General features: G+C 42.5%; 2 protein-coding genes across 5 annotated transcripts in view; one reads left to right on the top strand and one right to left on the bottom strand.

Moving 5' to 3' along the window:
- Window positions 1-6,131, bottom strand: part of ddhd1b (DDHD domain containing 1b) — a 94,770-nt gene extending 88,639 nt beyond the window's left edge. For all 3 annotated transcript variants that reach the window (XM_050058850.1, XM_050058854.1, XM_050058851.1), the window contains exon 1: window positions 4,991-6,131. In XM_050058850.1, the coding sequence (XP_049914807.1) occupies window positions 4,991-5,726 (736 nt within the window). In that variant the 5' untranslated portion in view covers window positions 5,727-6,131. The remainder of the gene's footprint in view (window positions 1-4,990) is intronic.
- Window positions 6,132-6,682: 551 nt separating this feature from the next.
- The window catches only part of cgrrf1 (cell growth regulator with ring finger domain 1), a 31,614-nt gene continuing 16,078 nt past the window's right edge, over window positions 6,683-22,218 (top strand). Inside the window, exons 1-5 of one of the 2 annotated variants that reach the window (XM_050058878.1) lie at window positions 6,683-6,813; window positions 8,670-8,806; window positions 10,780-10,957; window positions 14,024-14,171; window positions 18,922-19,029. In XM_050058878.1, coding sequence (XP_049914835.1) covers window positions 6,788-6,813; window positions 8,670-8,806; window positions 10,780-10,957; window positions 14,024-14,171; window positions 18,922-19,029 — 597 coding nt within the window. In that variant the 5' untranslated portion in view covers window positions 6,683-6,787. Of the gene's footprint in view, window positions 6,892-8,669; window positions 8,807-10,779; window positions 10,958-14,023; window positions 14,172-18,921; window positions 19,030-22,218 lie in introns of both variants that reach the window. The other variant, XM_050058877.1, reaches the window with a different exon arrangement.

Here is a 22,218-nt window from a genome sequence, read left to right as displayed (position 1 = left end):
TTGACTTATTCCCACCCAGCCGACAGCTAGGCCGTGGAGAACGGTCCCTAACTGCGGGGAGAACTGAGTAGCCTTCCCCGGAGGTCCGCCGCTTTTCCCGGTCCCTCGTCTCCGCCACACTTTGACTTATTTCCACCCAGCCGACAGCCTGGCCGTGGAGAACGGTCTCTAACTGCGGGGAGAACGGAGCAGGCTTCCCCGGAGGTCCGCCGCTTAACCCAATCCGTCTCCTCCACACTTTGACTTATTTCCACGCTGCCAACAGTGGGACTATTCATTGTGCTGACAGTGGCTTGGAAAACCGCCCATAACCATGTCACACGGGGAAGGGGGAAGAGGGAAGGCGGCTGGAGTTCCTCCAACATTTGCGGTTAGATTATCATATTTTTTTTATTGGCAAAAATATAGGCTGCTTTGGCTGATTTTTTTATGTGCACATGTGCCCCTAAATATTTTTTACAATTCGCACACACCTATTTTTAGTCGCAAATGCGAGTGAAACGCTCGCACTGTCGAGCGCTGATGCAGTAACTGAGAATGGAAACGTAAGCCAGAAAAAAACAAAACAGACAAAGACAAAAACTAAAATGAACATAACTAACAGTGCAGACCTAAAGAGAGCATACCCAGACCAGTTTGACAAAATTGGTAACTTGGGGAGGCCAATCTCGTACTGAAAAAGGATGCTGAACCATTCATAGACCCACCATGCAAGTGCAGCATCCACGTCAAAGATAAGCTAAAGGATGAACTGAACAACCTAGTCGAACAAGATGTGTTAAGGAAAGTGGAACAGCACACAGATTGGTGCTCAAGTCTAGCATTAAGTACAAAGAAAGACTGTTCCCTTCGTATATGCCTAGATCCCCAAAAGCTAAACGCCAGCCTTAAGAGGTGCCCACACAAAATTCTAACTGTGGAGGAACTGAACCCAAAGTTTGCAAATGCAAAAATATTCAGCAAACTATAGATGGAAAAGCTGGATACTGGTCAATACACCTCGATGAGGAGTCACAACTGTTAACAACATTCCGAACTCCATTTGGCAGGTACTGCTGGAAACGTCTGCCATTTGGACTAAGTGTCTCCTAAGATCTCTTCCAGGCCAAGATGGACCAAATCCTGGGGGGGCTCGACGGTGTTGTCAGCATAGCCGATGATACTGCAATCTATGGAGCCAGTGAAGAAGAACAGGACAGGAACCTGATCAACCTGATGGAGAGAGCAGCCAAGACATGTATTGTGTTCAACAGTGAAAAGTGCACAATAAAACAGACAAGAATCTCATTCTTTGGCAACCTGTACACAGACAAAGGCATCAAACCAGACCCAGCTAAAATCAGGGTCATCCAAAAAATGCCGACACCCCAAAACAAAGATGAGCTGAGCAGATTCCTGGGGCTGCTAACCTATCTGTCATCCTACATCCCAAAGTTCGCAGACAAAGCACACACGCTGAGGGCGTTGCTGAAAAGTGACGTGCCTTGGATGTGGGACTCTGACCATCAAAAGAGCTTTGAGGACCTGAAATCAATAATCACTGAACATGACTGTCTAAAATACTATGATCCAAGCACACCCCTGACACTGGAGGTGGACGTGTCACAGAAGGGACTGGGCGTGGCTTTGGTGCAGAACAACAGACCCATAGCCTTTGGCTCAAAGACACTGGATGACTGCCAATCTAGGTACAACAACATAGAGCGTGAAATGCTTGCCATAGTCTATGGGATGCAGCGATACCATACCTACCTGTATGGGAAGTAATTTACTGTGGTAACAGACCACAAACCACTTGTGACCATATGCACAAAGCCACTACACGCTCCACCACAGCTACAGTGCATGCTGCTAAAAACACAAGGATACAACTACGAGGTCATGTATCGACCAGGAACCCATATGGTCCTGGCAGACACTCTCAGTCGATTACCGAATCCTGAGAACAACAGCAACATCGAGCTGGATGAGCATATCGACGGAATAGACAGAAATCGAGGATCCAAAGATGCACACTGTTACAATCATAAACTTCTCTCCCGAGAAACAGGACACTCTCCGCACAGAAACCGCCATCAATCCCAAACTCAATGCACTGAAAGAGCTGATCCACCAGGGATGGCCAGACAACATCAAAGTTCTGCCAAGACAACTGCGTGCATATTGGTCATTCAGAGATGAGCTTGCAATTGAAGCAGGAGTCATATTCAAAGGCAGACAGGTGCTTATCCCGGACTCCATGACTGACTCTATACTGGAACAGCTACATGTAGGACACCAAGGCATTGAGAAAACACGGCGACTAGCGCGAGAAAGTGTCTACTGGATCAGAATGAACGACGACATCGAAAGAGTCTGCAGGTCATGTAGCACGTGTGGAACATCAGGATGAAAATCCAAAAGAACCTCTCAACCCACACATTACACCATCAAAACCATGGCAGTCTCTAGCTTCTGGTCTATTTGAGATTAATGGACATCAGTACTTACTGACTGTGGACAGATACTCCAAGTTCCCTGTACTGGATGAAATGCCCATGCCTGTGTCTAGCCAGGCAGTTGCACAAAAAATGCAAATGTACATGTCTCTTTTCGGACGGCCTGATGAGATACTTACGGACAATGGACCCCAGTACACAGGGCAAGCGTTCCAAAAGTTCACAGCGGACTGGGGAATCAGGCACGTGACAAGCTCACCCCAATACCCAAAGAGCAACGGATTCATTGAGAGGCATGTGCGACACATCAAATCCATCGTGAAGAAAACCCTGAAACAAGGAGGTGACATACACATAGCTTTACTACAGGTCAGAGCAAAACCCATCGACAGTAAACTACCATCACCTGCAGAACTAATCTTTGGAAGGCCAGTCACCACCCTGCTGCCGGGTCAAGGAGAAACTAGGAAAGGAGGAACACTGCCTCCACCTGGAGCAAAGAACAGCAGACAGGAGCATCATGACCGCAGCAGCGGCAGGGAACTACCTCCACTCAGTCCTGGACAGAGTGTGAGTCCTAAACAAGGAAAGAGGGACTTGCTACCCAGCCACCATCATACAGAAGTGCGATGAGCCAAGGAGCTACATCGTACAAATACCAAATGGAAACAAAATCAGACGTGGCAGGAGCCATCTGCGTGAAATACACTACCCTCATGCACTAAGGAGTGCAAGGACCCGCTTCACAGAACCACAACCTCAGAATGAATCTCATGGAGCAGGAACACATTCCACTCAAACCTGTGAAACAAACACCAACACAGAAGAATCCACTAGTCCTAAGATAATACACACGAGATCTGGAAGAGCGGTTGCTAAACCAGCTCACTACAAGGACTATGATTAGAGACAATCACACGCAGTGACACACACACAGAAGGACTCTGAATAAGTTTATTGTTTTGTTGTGAGATTGACGTTCCTATGTTGTGAAAGAGTCTATTACAAGAAATACACTAATTGATTGATATCTAATGGTGTTTTACGCTAATGTGAGCAGACGTTATATTCTGCACAATTCTGAATAAGGGTGCTATGAAAATGTATGTTGTTATTGCTTGCAGTTCTGTCAAGAATGTTTTATTTACATAGGTTGAAGTCAGTGGGACATCCCAGCTAAAGAGGGGGGATGCAGTGATATGTGTGATATACATGTCATACGGATTACTGTTAATTTATTATGCTGATCTGTTTTGTACGACATCTATTGCACGTCTGTCCGTCCTGGAAGAGGGATCCCTCCTCAGTTGCTCTTCCTGAGGTTTCTACCGTATTTTTCCCCGTTAAAGGGGTTTTTTTGGGGGAGTTTTTCCTTATCCGCTGTGAGGGTCCTAAGGACACAGGGATATCGTATGCTGTAAAGCCCTGTGAGGCAAACTGTAATTTGTGATATTGGCCTTTATAAATAAAATTGATTGATTGATTGATATTCACAGGAACTATACTAGGTGCTATGTACTATAATTGTGATTGCACCAGATTAGATAGACATGTGGTCCTCCTGTATGTATGTACCCTGCCCACTGAGCCACGAGTAAACCTGAGTTATAAGTTACCACATGGTGTGGTTATTGTGCCTATTAGGATTAAGTAACACTTCAATTGGAGAACTCTATCTGTGCATCATGGGAATGATGTCAAAACATAAACTGAGGAATCATGTGTTGAAAAAAAAAAATTAACATCTTATGAAGTTTAAAAAGCTAAAAAAATAATGATAATAAGTGAATTAAAGCACCACTGTCATTAACTTGCTGAACATTTTGATATTTGAATGGTTTCTGAGCTGAAAGTACACAGAAGTATTTAGCAGAACAGGAGAAGATGACAAGAATGCAATGCTGCTACTGTCACAGCGTTCACATTAATAATAGATTAATTGATAATGAAAATAGCTTTTAGTTGATTACAACAATGTAATGAAAAAAAAACCCCATTGCTAACAAAGTTAGCAGAGTGATATTTTAAAATTGCAACAATCATCAGTATGTAACTGTAGTGTTTTACCACATTTCTTTCCAAGTAAAAAAAATAAAATAAACAACTGATGAACCGACTAATTGTCTAATTATAGTCCGTAAGAGTAGCCTATATTGCAGTCATGGTATGAATAGTTGAATATCTATATCTATATCTATATCTATATCTATATCTATATAAATATGGGGGGGGGGGGGGGGGGGGGCATCTCTGAGGCCCCTGTCACTCCTCAAAGGCACAAAATGGTTTAGTCTGCCTCGCACTAAGATTTGTCTCAAAAAGAAGCTAGAGCCGAGTGAGTGACTATTTATGCTACTGGAGCACAAAGGTTCACTGTCATGTCTTCCCCCAAGAAAGGAAATCGGGTTCAAAAAAAAAAAAAGAAAAAAGAAAAAAAGAAGCCTAACTTAAGGCTGGTGGTGCTCAGACTACCTAGAGGTAATCAGATGGTAGCAGTAGCCTGCACTGTAAGAGCTTTATCATTATGGACATAAATTAATTGACATGCTCACGGTTCCAGTAAACAGGGTAGCATTCCTTCTCCCTGATATCCACTTCATAGAGCCCTCCTCTGACACACACTGCTTCCACGCTGATGTCGTCCAGGTCCCTCATGTCCTCCGACACCGAGTGCTGCTGCCCTCCGCCCTGCTGCACCACCGACTCCACCCGGACACTTCCACCGTCCACCGCTCCACTCTCCGGCTGGATCTCACCAGAACTGGCTGCCTCCTTCCCCTCGGCCTCGCTGGGATCGACGAGGCGTTTGACCTTGTCGGGGTTCTGCTCACAGAATCTCCGATAGACAGTCTCGATTTTTAAAGAGTCATGTCCGACGAATGGCTTCCACGTCCGCTTGTCCTCTTTGTAAAACCAACGGACCTCCTCTGGTCCCAGCTCCGTAACGATCTCACCGCGGTGCCTGGAGCTATTGGACCGTATGCGCCTCTTGGTTGTGACATTCCCGTCACTTTCGGTGTACTCTGGGTCGATGTCCAGATACGATGTGCCCGAATATTCCTCCCCAGCCAGGCCCAGCATCATGCCATCCTGGGATAACAGCGGCAGGTGTCTGTCCAAGCCGGGTTGCTCTGGGCTCCTGTCCGCAGCAGCAACACCATCTCCCATCGGATTGTCGTCGTAGCCGGACACAAATACATCATTTGCCATATCCCATTCACTACTGCTGACAGAGTTATTCTCTGAGCTCTGCTGGCGGATAGCCGGTTTTTCCTTCATGATGCTCATGATTTCGCCGCAAATTAGACTCAAAACATGGAGATAGCGTTACAAAAAATCACAACAATATCCCTACCGTCAGACTATTAAACCAGATTAACGGGTTTTTTCTCCCCAGTTGATAACATCTGTATGTCGAGCTGACCTGACCCCGACAATATTCCCAAACATTATAGCTAAAGATGTAAAAATGTTCACCCGGATTGCTTCAACTAAACATAACCCCCCTGCTCTCCTGCCCGTGTAGGCCTACACTCCCCGATTAATTAGGCCTACGGGTTTTAAGTGATAACTGCTGAAATATTCAATGAACGCTACGAGCTATGACGGCAATCTCAGCTGCTCCATAATGTCAAGTTAATGACAACAAAGTAAATTTCCTATTCATACTTTCAAAATAAACTCGTATGCACGAGCAAGAATGAGGGACTTACAAAATAAAATACAAAGTATATATATACAGTAGTTAACCACTACTTACTATAGCTATACTGTAGCTTGCTACCAGCTTTCAAACTTATTTTTACTTTTATCTTGAAGACAAGTTCATCATATAGCCTAAGCAGTTTGTTTTTTCAAACTTTATTGAAAGGTATAGGAATTTCCATAACAGCAGACATGTAGCCTACTCCTTGCGTTAAGACAAATATAAGTACAGATTCAAATAAATAAGAAGCTAACAAAAGGTATTGCCGACATCATGAAAACATGATAACATCGTTAAGTGCAAAATAAAAATGAAAAAACAAACAGAAACATAGGCCTGCATATTATTCCTCCTTAAAGAAATACTCATATAAGTAGTTACATATCAGTTTTCTCATGCGTGACGTATTTAGGTTACTAGTTTAAACACACGGACGTTAGATTTCGTCTAAATGTATGGCAGTGCATATTGGTGACTTTCAACTTGCTTTGTGTTAACAAAAAAACAAAAGTAATTTTTTTCCTTTATATACCTTCTGGGCCACCGTAGTCCTCTCTGACTTCCTGTCATGGCCGTCATGGAGAATGTTTCGCAGCAGATTTCTTAAATAACTTGGCTTATTCCGTGACAAACATCATATGAAATGGCAGCGGTCTTCTTGGTGACCTTGTACGAGTATTCCCCATTGTTTTACATTAGTGTGGTTTCTTTGTGTTTCGTTGTTACCGCCGCCATGGTGCTGGGCTGGTAAGTGTTTAGCCACATTAGCGTAGCCACCGACCTGGCAACATGTTTGGAACGTTGTTTTCACACATTACCCCCACACGTCTCTCTCAAGTTTTGTCCATTTAGGCAACTTTTCCTTATTGTTTTATCTTTGCGACTTGGCGTGTAGCCTACTTTATCATCTCGGTAGTAACCATGACATTATAAAAACGTTACATAGTTACACTGCCAGAACATTTGAAGCAGCTACAGCTGTCACTGCTGTAGAGTGCAGTCTTTCTATCGGAGTGTTCACAAACGTACGTCGGCCAAATGTATTCACAGGTATGATTGTGAGTTGTTTTAAGATACACGCGCCCTGATTCAAACCGTTTAAACTACAAATTAAGAAAATATATAAATTTCTATCTATTTCGATGCTGTTTAAAATGTAGTCTGACATTTTATTTACACCATAAGTGCCCATCTAATCATTGAAACATTGAAACGTGCACTTCACAACTGCTATCATTAAACATTTATTGGCTAGAGTTGGAAAAACAGTTAAATGTATTTAGGTTAACAGTGGTGGAATATAACTAAGTGCATTTACTCATGTACTGTACTTACGCACAGTTTTGAGGTACTTGAACTTTTCTGGACTGTTTCCATTTTATGGCAGTTGATACTTATACATTTCTACATCTGAGGGAAATATTTATTTTTAAGATATTTTTTTGGGGCATTTTTTGCCTTTAATGGACAGGACAGTTAAGTGTGAAAGGGGGAGAGAGAGAGGGGATGACATGCAGCAAAGGGCCACAGGCTGGACTCGAACCCGGGCCGCTGCGGCAACAGCCTTGTACATGGGGCGTCTGCTCTACCACTAAGCCACCTACGCCCCTGAGGGAAATATTTAAGCAATATCACGTGAGAGGGAGTGCTGTTGTACTGTATATGAGCATGGCTGTGATTGAGTCATAAGCACGACACTGTAGGCCAAGTGCCAAAGGTAATCACAGCTATGCTGATATTCAGTACAGTACAACTTTAAGTGTGATATTGCTTTTATACAACAGTTCTACAAGCTCCATTTATCAACAGTAAGGAAGCTACAACAGGTTCTGTTTGACAAATAGATTTGCAGCTGGACTGTATTGTTTCCAAGCAACACATAAACATTCCTATGCACTAACTTACTACTTTGTGTAAACTAGGTCTCCACTTTACCATAGGCAAGCTGCTGTATATAATGTGGGCTTCATCTGTTTCCATTCATTTTTTTGAGCTGTTACAGTAAAGTCTGTTGACAGTCGCTTTGCCATATTGCATCCCACAAGTTTTATTCTGAAGTAGGCCAAGTGAGAAGACCCCTCAAATAAATGGTTCGATTATGAGATCATCGTTGACAAGTTGGCTAAAGGTTGATATAAGACGAAACCTCATGGAGTGGCTCGTGGTTCCTGAATATGCTTCTCAAAATTTCTTTGCAGTCTGTGCATTCAGTTTTTTGATTTCTTGTGTACGAGTCAAGGTGATTGATTAGAGGTCAGTTGGACACAAAACTATTTTAGAATCTATGAATATCCACATCAAATTCCACAATAATGTAACCAGTAGTTTTAGAGATATCTATTCAGAAAGGAGGTATTGGATAAAGAGTCAACAGGGTGGAAGTTTGATTTGAAAAACATTTTCCCCATCACCCAGCCAAAGCAGATCAGTGAAAGTGGTGTGATATAGAAAAGAGAGCCTTGCATAACATAGCGTAGTACCTTGTGCTCTTTCACACTTTGTTGACTCTGCCTCCTGTCCTACAGGTTTGGCTTTGATGTCCCAGTGATCCTTCGCAGCGCAGATGAGACAGAGTCCCTCCTACCAACCCCTGAGAAGCAAATGGTCCAGATGACCAATCCCTTCATCCTGGAGATGGGCTCTGGGCCGGCATCTGTCACTGGTGAGTACAGCCACCATCAGCAACAGAACTCAGTAACTGGGAATATTAAAGATAGCCTGACTTGAATTTAAAGTGTCTGGAGATCTTAAATGCTTCTTCTTTCTAACAAATGTATACAAGAGAATGACAATTAACCCTTCCTGTTCCAGGGTACTACAGGTAACACACCGTGGTTGCTGTACAGCTCTTATGTGTGGATGTCTGTACCTGAATCAGTATAGTTTCTTGGTACAGAGTACACACTGCTCAAAAAACTTAAGGCATCACTTAATGGTCACAGTGTAACACCAAGTCAGTTAAACTTCAGGAATATCAGTCTGTCCATTTAGGAAGCACAAGCGATTGTGAATCAGTTTCACCTGTCTTGGTGCAAATAAGAAGTGACAACAGGTGCAATAGAGAGGCAAAAGCAAGACAACCCCAAAAAAGGGAATGGTTTTACATGTGGTGCCCACAGACAATTGCTCTCTCCTTATCCCTCCTGACTGATTGTTTTTGAGTTTTGTGTTCTGCTAGTGTCCTTGTCATTACTGGTAGCATGAGGTAGTACCTGCAGGTCAATCAGATTGCACAGGTAGTCCAGCTCCTCCAGGATGGCACATCCATACGAGCGGTCACAAGGTTTGCTGTGTCTCCCAACACAAGAGCATGGAGGAGATACCAGGAGAGCAGCCATTACACAAGGAGAGCTGGACTGGGCCGTAGAAGAACATCAACCCAGCAGCAGGACTGGTATCTGCTCCTTTGTGTGAAGAGGAACAGAAGGAGCACTGCCTGAGCCCTAAAAAATGACCTCAAGCAGGCTCCTGGCATGCATATTTCTGACCAAACTGTCAGAAAAAGACTCCATGAGGGTGGCATGCGGGCCCGATGTGCACTGTGCAGCTCGATTGGCATTGGCCAGAGAACACCATAATTGGCAGGTTGGTGCCCTGTTCTCTTTACAAATGAGAGCAGGTTCACAGTGAGCACATGTGACAGACATGAAAGAGTCTGGAGACGCTGTGGTGAATGTTATGCTGCCTGTAACATCACCCAGCATGACGGGTTTGGCGGTGGGTCAGTGATGGTCTGGGGAAGCATATCCTTGGAGGGTCGCACAGACCTCCATGTCATAGCCAGTGGTACTCTGACTGCTGTTAGGTACTGGGATGAAATCCTCAGAGCAGTTGTCAGACCTTACACTGGTGCAGTGGGCCCTGGGTTCCTCCTGATGCAGGACAATGCCCACCCTCATGTGGCCAGAGTGTGTAGACAGTTTCTGGATGATGAAGGCATTAATGCCATTGACTGGCCCTCTCATTCTCCTCACCTAACTCCAACTGAGCACCCATGGGACAATATGTAGCGATGGCAACATCGTCACAGACTGTCGAGGGGCTCACTGATGCCCTCATCCAGATCTGGGAGGAGATCCTCCAGGACACCATCCACTGTCACATCAGGAGCATGCTCAGACATTGTCGGGAGAGCATACAGGCATGCAGGAGCTATGCACACACTACTAAGTCACATTATGAGTTGCTGTGGTAGAATTGATAAAAGTTGGATCAGCCTGTGATTTCATTTTTTTACTTGATTTTTGGTGTGGTTTTGAATCCAGCCCTCAGTTGGTTGAAGATTTTGTTTTCCATTGTCCACTGTTACATCATTCTGTTCTTAACAAATTATACAATGTACATCAGTAAAGACTTTCAACTTGAATAATTTGTTCATCAAGACCTGATGTGTGATTTAAGTGTTCTCTTAAATTTTTTTAGCAGTGTAGATATCCTTCAAGTTTTGCGTCTGTTGGAAGCATTCATGTGAATATATGACAATCACCAATAAACTATGTGTGTAGTTATTTTTATGCAGGGTTATGAATCCTACCTCCAAATGTCGCAGCATCTATATATCCAATACAACCACTGAGTGGTACTTTTACTTTATGTATCCAGGCCATCATAACATTAGCGAACACTCTCTTGTAGATGGTGTGTCAGTGAGGCCCCGCTGTCTGGAGCCCTGTGTCCTGAACTGCTTCTGGGGCTGTGAGGTCAGTGCCCTGCAGGGAGCGCTGCAGGCCCACCAGCATGGCCTGCTGCTCAGCACCTCCCAGTATTTCCAGGAGGCCCTGCACTTCCGCTACCACCACTACCAGAGCTTCCAGTATCCTTTACAGTACTAACAGATACTCATATGCATGTAGGGTTGGGATCCGGATCCAGTTCTTTTTTGGAACCGGGTCCAAAGTTCCGGTTCCGGAACCGGTTCCATCACATTTGGAGTAACGGTTCCTGCAAACGGTTCCTAGATTGTAAAAAAAAAAAAAAAAAACGAGTGCGGCACGGGCCGCATATTTCTGTCCAAACTCGACTGAGCCCAACATTATTTAATTACTAAAGCACTGAGTTTGTGTCACACAGTTGTTATGGTTACAGGCTATTTAACAGGCCGGGCGTGCGCTGTGGGTGCTCTGTGGAGAGGGAGACCTCCGTGTTTGAGACGGGAGCGGGCAGCAGGAGGTCTGCTTCCAGCAAGGGGAGAGGGAGAAATATAACAAAATAAGATAAAATAGGAAAACTTGTCTCCCTCTTTTATTTTATTTTCAGCGTTTAATCAAGGCGGAGGCGGGCGGCGGGAGGTCCGAGACTTCCAGCGAGGGGAGCGGTAGAAACAAACAGCCAGTGTGTGTGTGTGTGTTCTGTTCAGGTGTTGTCACGTAAATAACAGTGCCCAAGCATGAATGCATGTAAGTATTTTTTATTACATTGCTGTGGTTAATTTGAGGTAATAGTGTTACTGTAGAAATAAGAGAATCACTTTTTGTTGTTATATATTCTCAGGGAGATGATACAAGCTCTAAATCTGAAATACACACCACACACAAATGTGTATTTTCATCTAATTGTACTGTGCAACAGTTAGAATAAAGTTTTTGTATTTGTATGATTGCATTTGTGTTTATTATATACTTGTTTAAGTATAGCAAGTATAATGAATATAATGTAGGAATCGGTAAGGAATCGGACCGTTGAGAAGGAATCGGTAAGGAATCGGAATCGTTAAAATCCTAACGAGTCTCAACCCTATATGCATGCCCATACAGAATCTGCAGATTTTTAAATTGTTTTCAGCAGTGATCCGAAATGAAAATCTGTAGAATTCTGCGGAAGGTTTTTTTTGTCTTGTAATGTTATAGACGATATGTATTTCTGATTGTGGTGGGGGAAAAATCAATACAGCATAGTATTGCGATATTTTGCGTGGCTATCACATGCTTGATGACATAGGCTTATAGCATGTGAAATACCAAAATTAAATAGAAGCTGATACCTACACCTTATACCTTTAAAGGTCAGTTGGTATTTTCTCCTTTACTCCTGGTGGTATATGTCCATGCAAATATAAATGTACTGCTTCCATCAGGAAATTCAAATCTGAATATTATTTCAACTTGACATCTGAAAACTTAAATAACCCTTCTAAATTCTGGAAAACAATTAAGTCGCTTAACCCTACTGCCCCTGCTTCGCTCCCCCAACAAATTATTCATTGTTCTCAGCCAATAACTGATAAGCAATCTATTGTTGATCTTTTTAATGAACACTTTGTTTCTGCTGGATATTTGTTCCATCACTTGTTTCCCGATTTGAAATCCAGTGTCTTGTCCAGCCCTCCCACTGCTGAAGAGACTCCAGGTTTTTATGGTTTTGCTGTTGAACATATTTCTACTGATCTGTCCTTAAGGCTTTAAAAGCAATTGACCCTAAGAAATCTCCAGGCCCAGATGGCCTTGATCCCTATTTTTTAAGACTCTCAGCAGAACTCATAGCTGAACCCCTGGCTAACATTTTCAACTTATCCCTGTCCACTAATTCTATCCCCAAATCTTGGAAGGAGGCATATGTTTTGCCCATTTTTAAGGGGGGGGGGGGGGGGGGGTCCCTCTGACCTGAACAACTATCGGCCTATTTCAAAACTCTCAGTGGTTGCTAAAATTATGGAATCCCTGGTGAATGACCAGCTAAAGGAGTTTATTAGAAAGCAGTCAGCTTAGCTCTGTTCAGTCTGGTTTTAGATCAGGTCATAGCACTATAACTGCTGCCTCCAAGGTGCTGAACGACATAATTCAGGGTCTTGATAATAATAAACACTACGCAGCAGTGTTTATTGATTTATCTAAGGTGTTTGACACTGTGGACCACACCATCTTAATCAATAGGCTCCATAATATTGGCTTGAGTGTCAACTCTGTTAGTTGGTTTGCAAATTATCTTACTGACAGGTCACAGACAGTCCTTGCCAATGGTCAGAGGTCATCTTCCAAGTCAGTTGCCCGGGGCGTGCCCCAAGGGTCTATTCTGGGGCCTATCTTGTTCACGATTTATATAAACAACATTGGCACAGATATACAAAATTCTGATTCATCTAACTTTCATCTGTATGCAGATGATACAATTGTTTATTCTTGTGCCTCCTCTCTGTCTTGCGCTTTTCAGCACCTCCAAAAATTGTTTAGCTCGATTCAGGCTGATTTTAAAAATCTTAAACTGGTTTTAAATGCTAGTAAAACAAAAGTCATGCATTTCTCTAGATCCCACTCCCAGCCTCCTGTTCCTAACATTTTCACCACTGATGGAAAGTGTATAGAACAGGTGGCTTCCTATAAATATCTTGGAGTCTGGCTTGATAAAACTTACTTTTTCTATTCATTTGGATAATCTTGCCAAAAAACTCAGGATTAAACTAGGATTTTATTTTAGAAACAAGCATTGTTTTAATCTCACTGCCAAAAAGAGACTTGTCATGGCTACCTTTCTTCCCATGATTGATCATGGTGATGTTCTTTATATGCATGCCTCTGCTGCAGGGGTCGCATTAACTGGATATTCTTGGTCATTGACCGGTTTTTTACAACAATGACTGGAAAATATGAAGGCCGTCGGTCATTTGACCGGTTGCAATTACCACCCCTGCCCACTTGGCGGCGGAGTGCACAGTCAGTGGTTTAAGTGGCTGCCGTTTTCACGCTGCAGAGAAAAAGTCATTCATCTGCTTCATGTAGCGTTGTTAACATAACGGCCTGGACACACCAGATGCGTTAGTGCCGCAGAAGTCCTGCGAGTATGCTCGCAGGCGCTTGACTGTCCACACAGGCAGCGCATTTCTCCTGCGCTCTCCGTGCCGGTTAAACATCATTAAACATTAGCCTCTTTGACTGCACCCTCTCAGTATCAGCAGTGAAGACACAGTGGAATATCACACACAGATTCCTGCTGACCAGGGGATCAGAGATTTTGGACCGTTGCCAAGGGAACACTACCCTCTTGTGGTTGTACTGACGCTGGCAGAGCCGGACGCCAGAGACTCGTACAACATCGTGAGTCTACCTCACATTCAGACATTTTCAGAACTGTGCTGCTGGTCCTTCTTGTTTTTGCCAATGTTCTTCTTCTTCTTCTTCTTCTTCTTCTTCTTGTTCTTGTCCTTCTTCTTCTTCTTCGCCTTCTCCTTCCTTCTCTTATTCCTATGCATTTAATCTGCCTTCCTATGCATAAAAATAAACTAACTTTGCACATAGTTCCAGTCCTATGCCAAGCTTCCTCACCTGAAACTGTGGGCCAATAGTCCTGATGGTGGCGCTAGAGCAGCTGTCTACAGTTGGAAACTTTGTAATGTCATAACAAATCAGTCATACATGCCACAACTTTGCAGCGTTAAAATATTGCACAAATTAAGCAGACATTTTCAGACACTTTGACCTGGCAGGAATTATGAAGTACATTACTTTGTTTTTACCCCAAACTGCAAAGCTCATCCAGGAACACAGAGCTATAAATTAGTTGTTCAAAACTTTCTGTTTCCATTGTCCAGTGTGCTCTATGTTATTATACATGTATTGTTTTCCTTTTGGGCGGCACAGTGATGCAGTGGTTAGCACTGTTGCCTCACAGCAAGAGGGTTTTGGATTCAAATCTGGGGCTCTTCTGTGTGGAGTTTGTGTGGTCCTCCTGTGTCAGCGTGGGTTTTCTGCGGGTTTTCCAGCTTCCTCCCATAGTTCAAAGACAGGTTAATTGGTGACTCTAAATTGCCTGTAGGTGTGAATGTGAGCGTGAATGGTTGTCTGTGTCTATGTGTCAGTCCTTTGATAGTCTGGTGACCTGTCCAGGGTGTATCTCTCCTCTCACAGCTGGGATAGGCTTCGGCCGCCCGCGACCCTGTTCCAGAATAAGCAGTTACAGATAATGAATGAACATTTTCATACGTTTGACTGGCAACAGTAGTGGATGGAAAAGTGCAGAAATTTGCATTTTCTTTTGGCAATTTTTCTGAAAATTCGGTTAAAATTTTTGCTACATTTGGATGGAAACCCAACTATAGTCTGGCACCATAGACGGCAGATAGCTCAACAAGATTATGCGTTTCCCCTGGCATCTAAAGTTGTGAATTCAAGCTCTGAGTGATGTAGAATAAATATAAATTATTAATGATAATAAACTTTACTTATAAAGCACCTTTCAAAACACAGTCACAAAGTGCTTTACAAAGCCAAATAAAAGACAAAGCAAATAAAACAGATAAAAGCAATGAAAACAGAAAACACATAACAGAGTAAAACATGCATTAATAAAGCAGATAAAATCACTGAAAGGCAATTTTAAACGTGTGGGTTTTGAAAAGATGAGACTGAGTTTGCAGCCCTGATCTCCTCAGGCAGGTCATTCCAAAGTCTTTTTGCTCTAACTGCAAAGGCTCTATCACCTTTGTGAATTAATCTGGACTGAGGAACAACAAGAAAAGATGCATCTGAGGATCCCAGGGTCCGAGAAGGAACATAGGGCAATAAAAGATCTGTTATATAACTTGGAGCAAGGCCTCTCAGGGCTTTGTAAGTTATAAATGAAATATTAAAATCAATTCTAAAAGCCAGGGGTAACCAGTGTGGGGAGGCAAGGAACGGTTTGATGTGGTCATGTTTTTAGTCTGAGTCAAGATTCTGGCAGCAGTTTTGGATGAGCTTTAATGATGCCAGAGGGAAAGGAATTAGAATATCTAATTGGATAATTATGAATGCATGAATAACAGTTTCCAGATGTTTGTTAGAAAGGAATGATCTGATCTGGAGATATTTCTGTGATGGTGGAAGCCTGATTGAACTACTGAATTTACATGTTTGTCTAAACTGAGGGTTTGATCAAAAATGACACAGTGATTTCTGCAGTTATTGAGTGGGACAGAGAACCAAGACTGTTTGATATTTGAATGTTTGCACTATCTTGTCCTATGATCGATGTCTCTATCTTGTCAGCATTAGTTGCAGGAAATCTGTGAAGGCAATTTAGCAGGTTAACAGTGTTTTGGTAGTTATTTGTTGGATCATAACTTAAATAATTCTGACTATCATCTGCATACAAATGGAAATTGACACTATGTCTGTGTATAAGGTTGCCAAGAGGGAACATTTAAATAAAAAACAAAAAAAAACAAAAAAAAACAAAGATATTTTTAATTTAAAGGTCCAGTGTGTAAGATTCAGGGGGATTTGGTGGTGACGATTGCAGATTGAAACCAGCGAAAACTCTTCCAAGTTAGAATTCCTTCAGTGAGTATTTTACCTTAAGCTGAATTATCCACATAGTTCTACTCCTCTTAAATACAAACAGACCAGATGATTTAAAACACTAAAAACAATGCATGAAGCAGTTTCATGTTACAAATCAGTGTTTCTCTGACGCTGTTTGGATGAACAACCACCAATGTGTGTCCACCTTTTTTTTTCTAATCCAGATGTTTAGGAAGTTTTTACTTGGACCTGAATTATCCACAGAGGTCTCTTCCTCTCCAAATCAAACAGACCAGGTGATTTAAACTAGTAAAAATACTGGATAAAGCATTTTTACATTAAAATGTCAGTGCCATGCCGGTGTTTGGTTTGTCTGTTCTGGGCTACTGTTAGGCCTGAACGATACAACTTTTAAGCATCGCTATTGTAATGCACATGTGTGCAATATTTACATCGCGGGGCTTGCGACATGTGGCTTGCCCTAATTAAATTAAGCACATACGTTGAAATTGCCGAGTGATGCGCGTAAAACTCGTTTTAATGACTGACCAACAAAAGATGTCTAATTTAGTGGAATAAAGAATAAAGGTGTTGGATTTACTAGAATAAAGGTAGACCTACCTGGCAATGCGACTGCGAGACAGGCACTTTCTCAGACACCGAGGCCCACGCAATCAATCAATCAATCAGCTGAGGACCACACACCACGTTTCCAGCTTGGGGGAAAAAGCAGGCGGCTCTCTCGCAAAGTGAAAACTGTAGCTGAAAAATTAGTGAAGAAGGGGAGAGAATAAACCATGGTGGTTTATGACTGCTTATTTTTATACTTAAGATGTGGGAGTGGTTTGAAGCTGTGTTTTTTACATGTGTCATTTTGTTAGAATGATGATACCATTTTTTTATTTTCAAAAAGGTTATTGTTCAATATTATTTTAGCAATGAACAATATACATTTGATTAAAATGTTAACAGTTTATGATGTCACTCATGGTTTATTTCATAATAAAGATTTTTTTTGTAAATGTACTGGTCCTGGATCCATCTGCTTCTCGAGCCCAGATGAACAACATGTATTGATTAACATAATGTTTCAGATAATTTGATTTTTGATTAAACAATATCACTTGACTGATGTTCTAACATGTCTCCTAAATCAGCAAGAGGAGTGGTGTGGTCTTTAAAACTATTCACATATTAAAGAGATGGTGGTTTCACTGAACAAATGCCTATTTTTTAGCACATTTTATGCTGTTGCATTCAAAGCAATATCAGCCTAATAATTCCAGAATGATTAATTCTCACCAAGTAGAGCTACTGAAGTCATCTGATGGAAAATAGTTCATCCCAAAATATATAAATCGCAATATATATCACTGGGGGCAAAAAAATCGCAATGTCAATTTTTAAATTTATTATGTTGATCTGTTCTGAATGACATCTATGGCACGTCTGTCCGTCCTGGAAGAGGGATCCCTCCTCGGTTGCCCTTCCTGAGGTTTTTACCATGTTTTTCCCCGACAAAGGTTTTTTTTTTTTTGGGTCCTTATGTGCTGTGAGGGTCCAAAGAACAAATGGATGTTGTATGCTGTAAGGCAAATTGTGATTTGTGATACTGGGCTTTATAAATAAAATTGAATTGAATTTAATGGACTTATTCTCAGGTGATTATACGCTAAAGAAAACATGCTTATTATATTATTTGCCATTTCTGCCAATATATAATATATAAATCGAAATTTGTCCTGGCTCAAGACTCCCACAACCTCAGATCCAGCACCTGGTTGCGTTGCATCGTGCCCTCAGTACGGACTGAGGCTGGTCGTAGGAGTCTGTCCTATTTTGGCCCTTGGTCATGGAATGACCTCCAAACGCGACTCAAGTTGGCCTCTCTAGTCTCTTTGGAGAGCTTTAAGCAAAATACTGCTGAGCTTTTGACCACTGTTTGCTCTTGCCATGGTATTTAGTTTGCTTTGATCGTCTGCTGCTGTCTTTTATTGTTTTTGTCTTTTTATGTGATCATTCCTTGTGCTTGTTGATGGTAGTCTTTTTCCTCTTTATCACATCTCCTTTGACTGTGGTTTGTATATGTGTGTTTCTTTTCATTTGTTGCTCTCCGACGTTTAACGCTTCCGCCTCTTGGCCAGGTCACCATTGTAAAAGAGATTTGATCTCAATTGGTTTTATCTGGTTAAATAAAGGTTAAATAATATCCCCATAAATCCTACACATTGGACCTTTAAGAAGTTAAAAATAGTTATGATCTGGACAGTTCTGCTGATTGACCCTCCTGTGTTTCTCATTTTTCTTCTCCTCCTCTTTTTCATCTCCTTCTCTTCCTCCTCCTTGTTCTTTTTCTCCTCAAAATGCACGGGCCCTATACACCACTGCGCAGCAGCTCTAACTTGCTGTTTGTTTTTGAGTCAGATGACCAGACTCAGTTTCATCTCTGTATTTTCACTACAGATACAGATAAAAAAACCCTGAGCGTATAAAGGAGAGACTTGAAGAAAAGTAATTGAATATTTCAAAGTTAAAGAAACTCATTATGCTGTCTTTCCTCTTCCAGGTGGCCAGTGTGACAGTTATTCATGTTCCGGATGACAAATACAGCCTTTCTGCACGGGTTCTCTTTCAGTACCTCCTCACCTCAAAAAGAAATATGTACGAGTTAAAGGTATGTCATATTTTGGCTCTGGTAAGTTGTTGTTGCTTTCTTCCCAAACTCACACAGGCAGGTGCTCCATATTGTGTCTACAATCTATTAGCTAGTTTATTTTTAGCAAGGTGACTAGGTTATGACTTCCAAAACCAGTCAGTACGTTTACATGTGTAGAAACATAAATTTAAAGGTCTGGAGCTGGGCCAGAAAGCTCGCGACCTCGTTCTTTTCTTCTCGAACGGACTTTCGTTGTTTTCTATTAGATATCAAAAAAACTCGAATACTCAGAGGTAAAAAAAAAAAAATCACTGGAGACACGTAGAATCAGATGCAACTGAGTTTAATGTGCTTGCAGGCAACAAACACATCACAACTCAATGAGTCAAGCTCCGGAGCAGGACTGGAATGTCTCTGTCTGTGCACTCGCTTTTATTGTGAAGATTTCGTCTTTTTCTTAATCCTTCCCACTTGGCTCTGATCGTAACGGTGTCACATTTCTGCTGAGTTTCCACTTTTTCTTTAATCCTTCCCCCTTGGAGCTGAAACATAACGGCGTCACACTTCTCCTGTCTCCCCCTGATGGCCGCCTCTTTACTTGCACTCGTACATAATAGTATCCCCTCTCTCCTTTTCTCCCTTGGAGCCAATTTCACCGTGTAATGCTTTTCTGGGCAGTCTAAGACCGCCTCCTCTTACCAGAGTCATATCAGGACAAGCTGGAATTCCCCTAACTTTCCACCAGTGTTTCTGAGCCCATCCTCATGCTATTTTTAATCCTAGGTACTTCTCCACCACAATGCTTAAGTGCTCAATGAGTGTATGTGTGTGTCATAGGAATACATGAAATAATAAACTAGTGTGTGTCTTGTCAGTGCACAGAGTACATTGCTTCAACACATATCTTTAAAAGTCAACTTAAAGGTAGAATATAAACACTTCAGTAAATATTACACTACATTCCCCCTTTGGGGCTAACAAGTCCCACTAAATAGTGAGGGAGGAAAATATATATTCCCCCCTTTGGGACCAGAAGATCCCATACTACAATCTTCATGAATCAGCAAGCTTAACAGAGGGAAAAAATATATATTCCCTCCTCTGGGACTGCAAAGTTCCACTCTACCCAAGCGATTTGCCAAACATCAAACACACTACATTCTACTGATTACAGCTTGGTATAGGCACAACAAGGGTAAGGCACTCAATGTGTAATATCACTCTGTTACAGTGTTTAATCTAAAACCTAGAAAGGTGATTGTTGAGTAGTGCAACACACAAGATAAGTCACAGTGGGATACATCATCACTCCAGTGTATACATAATTATAGAATGATTACAGTGAGTGGAACGCCCTAGTAATCCTGCAACTTTTGATATAGCACAGTCACTGGTTAGTAGAGTCAGTGGAAACATAGGCCGACGTCCCGGCCATACGCAGACGGCGGTAAGCTGCAACTTGATCCTTCAGTAACGCGATCTCAAGCTTCAACTCCCGACAGGTTGCCAGCTGCTTTCGCAGGTTTTGGTTGTCTCCTGTCAGGTTGCGAACCTGAGCACGCAGGTTGATCTTCTCCTGTTGATCCTGTTCATGCTGCTCCTTCAGTCCCCAGCGATTTTCCACTATCCTGCGTTTGTACGTGTAATGGCGCAGCTTGCGCAGGCTGTGTCGCAGCTCTAGAGGGAGGCTGCACAGTAGTCGACAGTAGAATTTTGCAGGAACATCATAGAGGTGGGTGTGCAGGTCGTCCACGAGCTGCTTGTATCTCTCAGTGGTGGGCGTCTCGTTTTGCAGCTCGCAGAGATGTCTTTCCACCGCCTCAGGCCACACGTTACATTGGCGTTGCAACAGGACTCTGGTGGCTCGGGACAATGGTCTTTGTGGCACAGGTGTGCGTTGTCAGCGGGGTTGAAGGGGTTGATGGGAGTCCAGTTCAGGATGTTCGTCAATGGCGGCTGCATACGCGGTGGCACATAGGTTCCTGGCGAGGTCATCGGCGCGTACTGGTACCAATGGGCTTCAATGGGGGCTCCTCCTTGGGGCACATACGGGAATGGGTGTCGGTTGGTCAGCCTGGGAGATGGGTTGGGGTGGTCTGGGCACTCTTGGATTCTGCTGCTTTGGATACGGGGATCTCCAACTGCTGGCCATGCTCTGCACCTATCTGTGTGTTGTAAGGGACATTGTTTAGTTCAGTTCACTTCCCTCTTTTCCTCCTTTTCCTCCTAATTGCCCCATGGTATAAATAACCCACATATGTTAATCAGTCGATTGTTAGTATGGGTTCGGTAACAGCAAGGTTTTACCTGAATCTATTGCCAATTATTTGGTTATTTCTTACCCTGAATTGGCTCTTCCTCTATATGACCTCGTATTCCCCTTCCAGGTTCCCCTTCATTGGCTCATATAAGTTTATATTGTCAGCCATATGCCCATACACGTCTATATTGTCGGTCATGGTCTCATATAGGGCTGGGCGGTATGACCTAAAATTTATATCACGGTATAAATCGAATCCCTTCACGGTAACGGTATATATTGCGGTATAAATTTAAGTGTAAAAGTTATAATAGAAGTGTTTCTGAATGGGTTTTGTAGTCCCTTAACAAAGCTAAATTGCTAAAAAAAACAACAACAACAACAACAAAAGCAAAGATATAATGTATTTTTTAGAGCATTTATTGTGATTTTTTAGAGCATTTATTGTGCAGAATGCAGATCTCAAAACTCAAAATTAAAACCCAGTACTCTAGGGTGCAAAATGTCCCCTGGGATCTATATCAAAAGGTAATTTCCTTCTTTTAGCAAAATCCTAAATGACTGAGTTGTGTTTTTTCCACCTGGACCTTTATGCTCTGCCATTTCTCCTCTAATCATCACGCTGTAACCTGTGACAGGCTGCTATGATACCACAACTGTCACACATTCACATATGGAGTTTTTTTGTGGAGCCCCTAGCGTCACATAGGTTTACATTACCAAAGGTTTATGACAAACTCTTTTGCCGAAAACCAACTCCCGTGTGCGCACGGCGAGAGAGGAGAGGGAGAGACGCTGTGCTGCTGCCAGAGGAGACACTGAATGAGTTCCCTCTGAGCGGTAAGTCGCTAAAAGAGTCTGAGAAGTCCGGGGCTGTTCATAAGACATTAACTCACTCACTCACAAGTTCTCCAGCAACACATGTTGCACGTGCTATGCTAAATCAC

This window comes from Epinephelus moara, chromosome 12 (assembly GCF_006386435.1).
Source record: "Epinephelus moara isolate mb chromosome 12, YSFRI_EMoa_1.0, whole genome shotgun sequence".
NCBI classification, from domain to species: domain Eukaryota; kingdom Metazoa; phylum Chordata; class Actinopteri; order Perciformes; family Serranidae; genus Epinephelus; species Epinephelus moara.
Note: the sequence above shows the minus strand (reverse complement) of the source record. Positions and strands in the feature narration are given on the sequence as shown.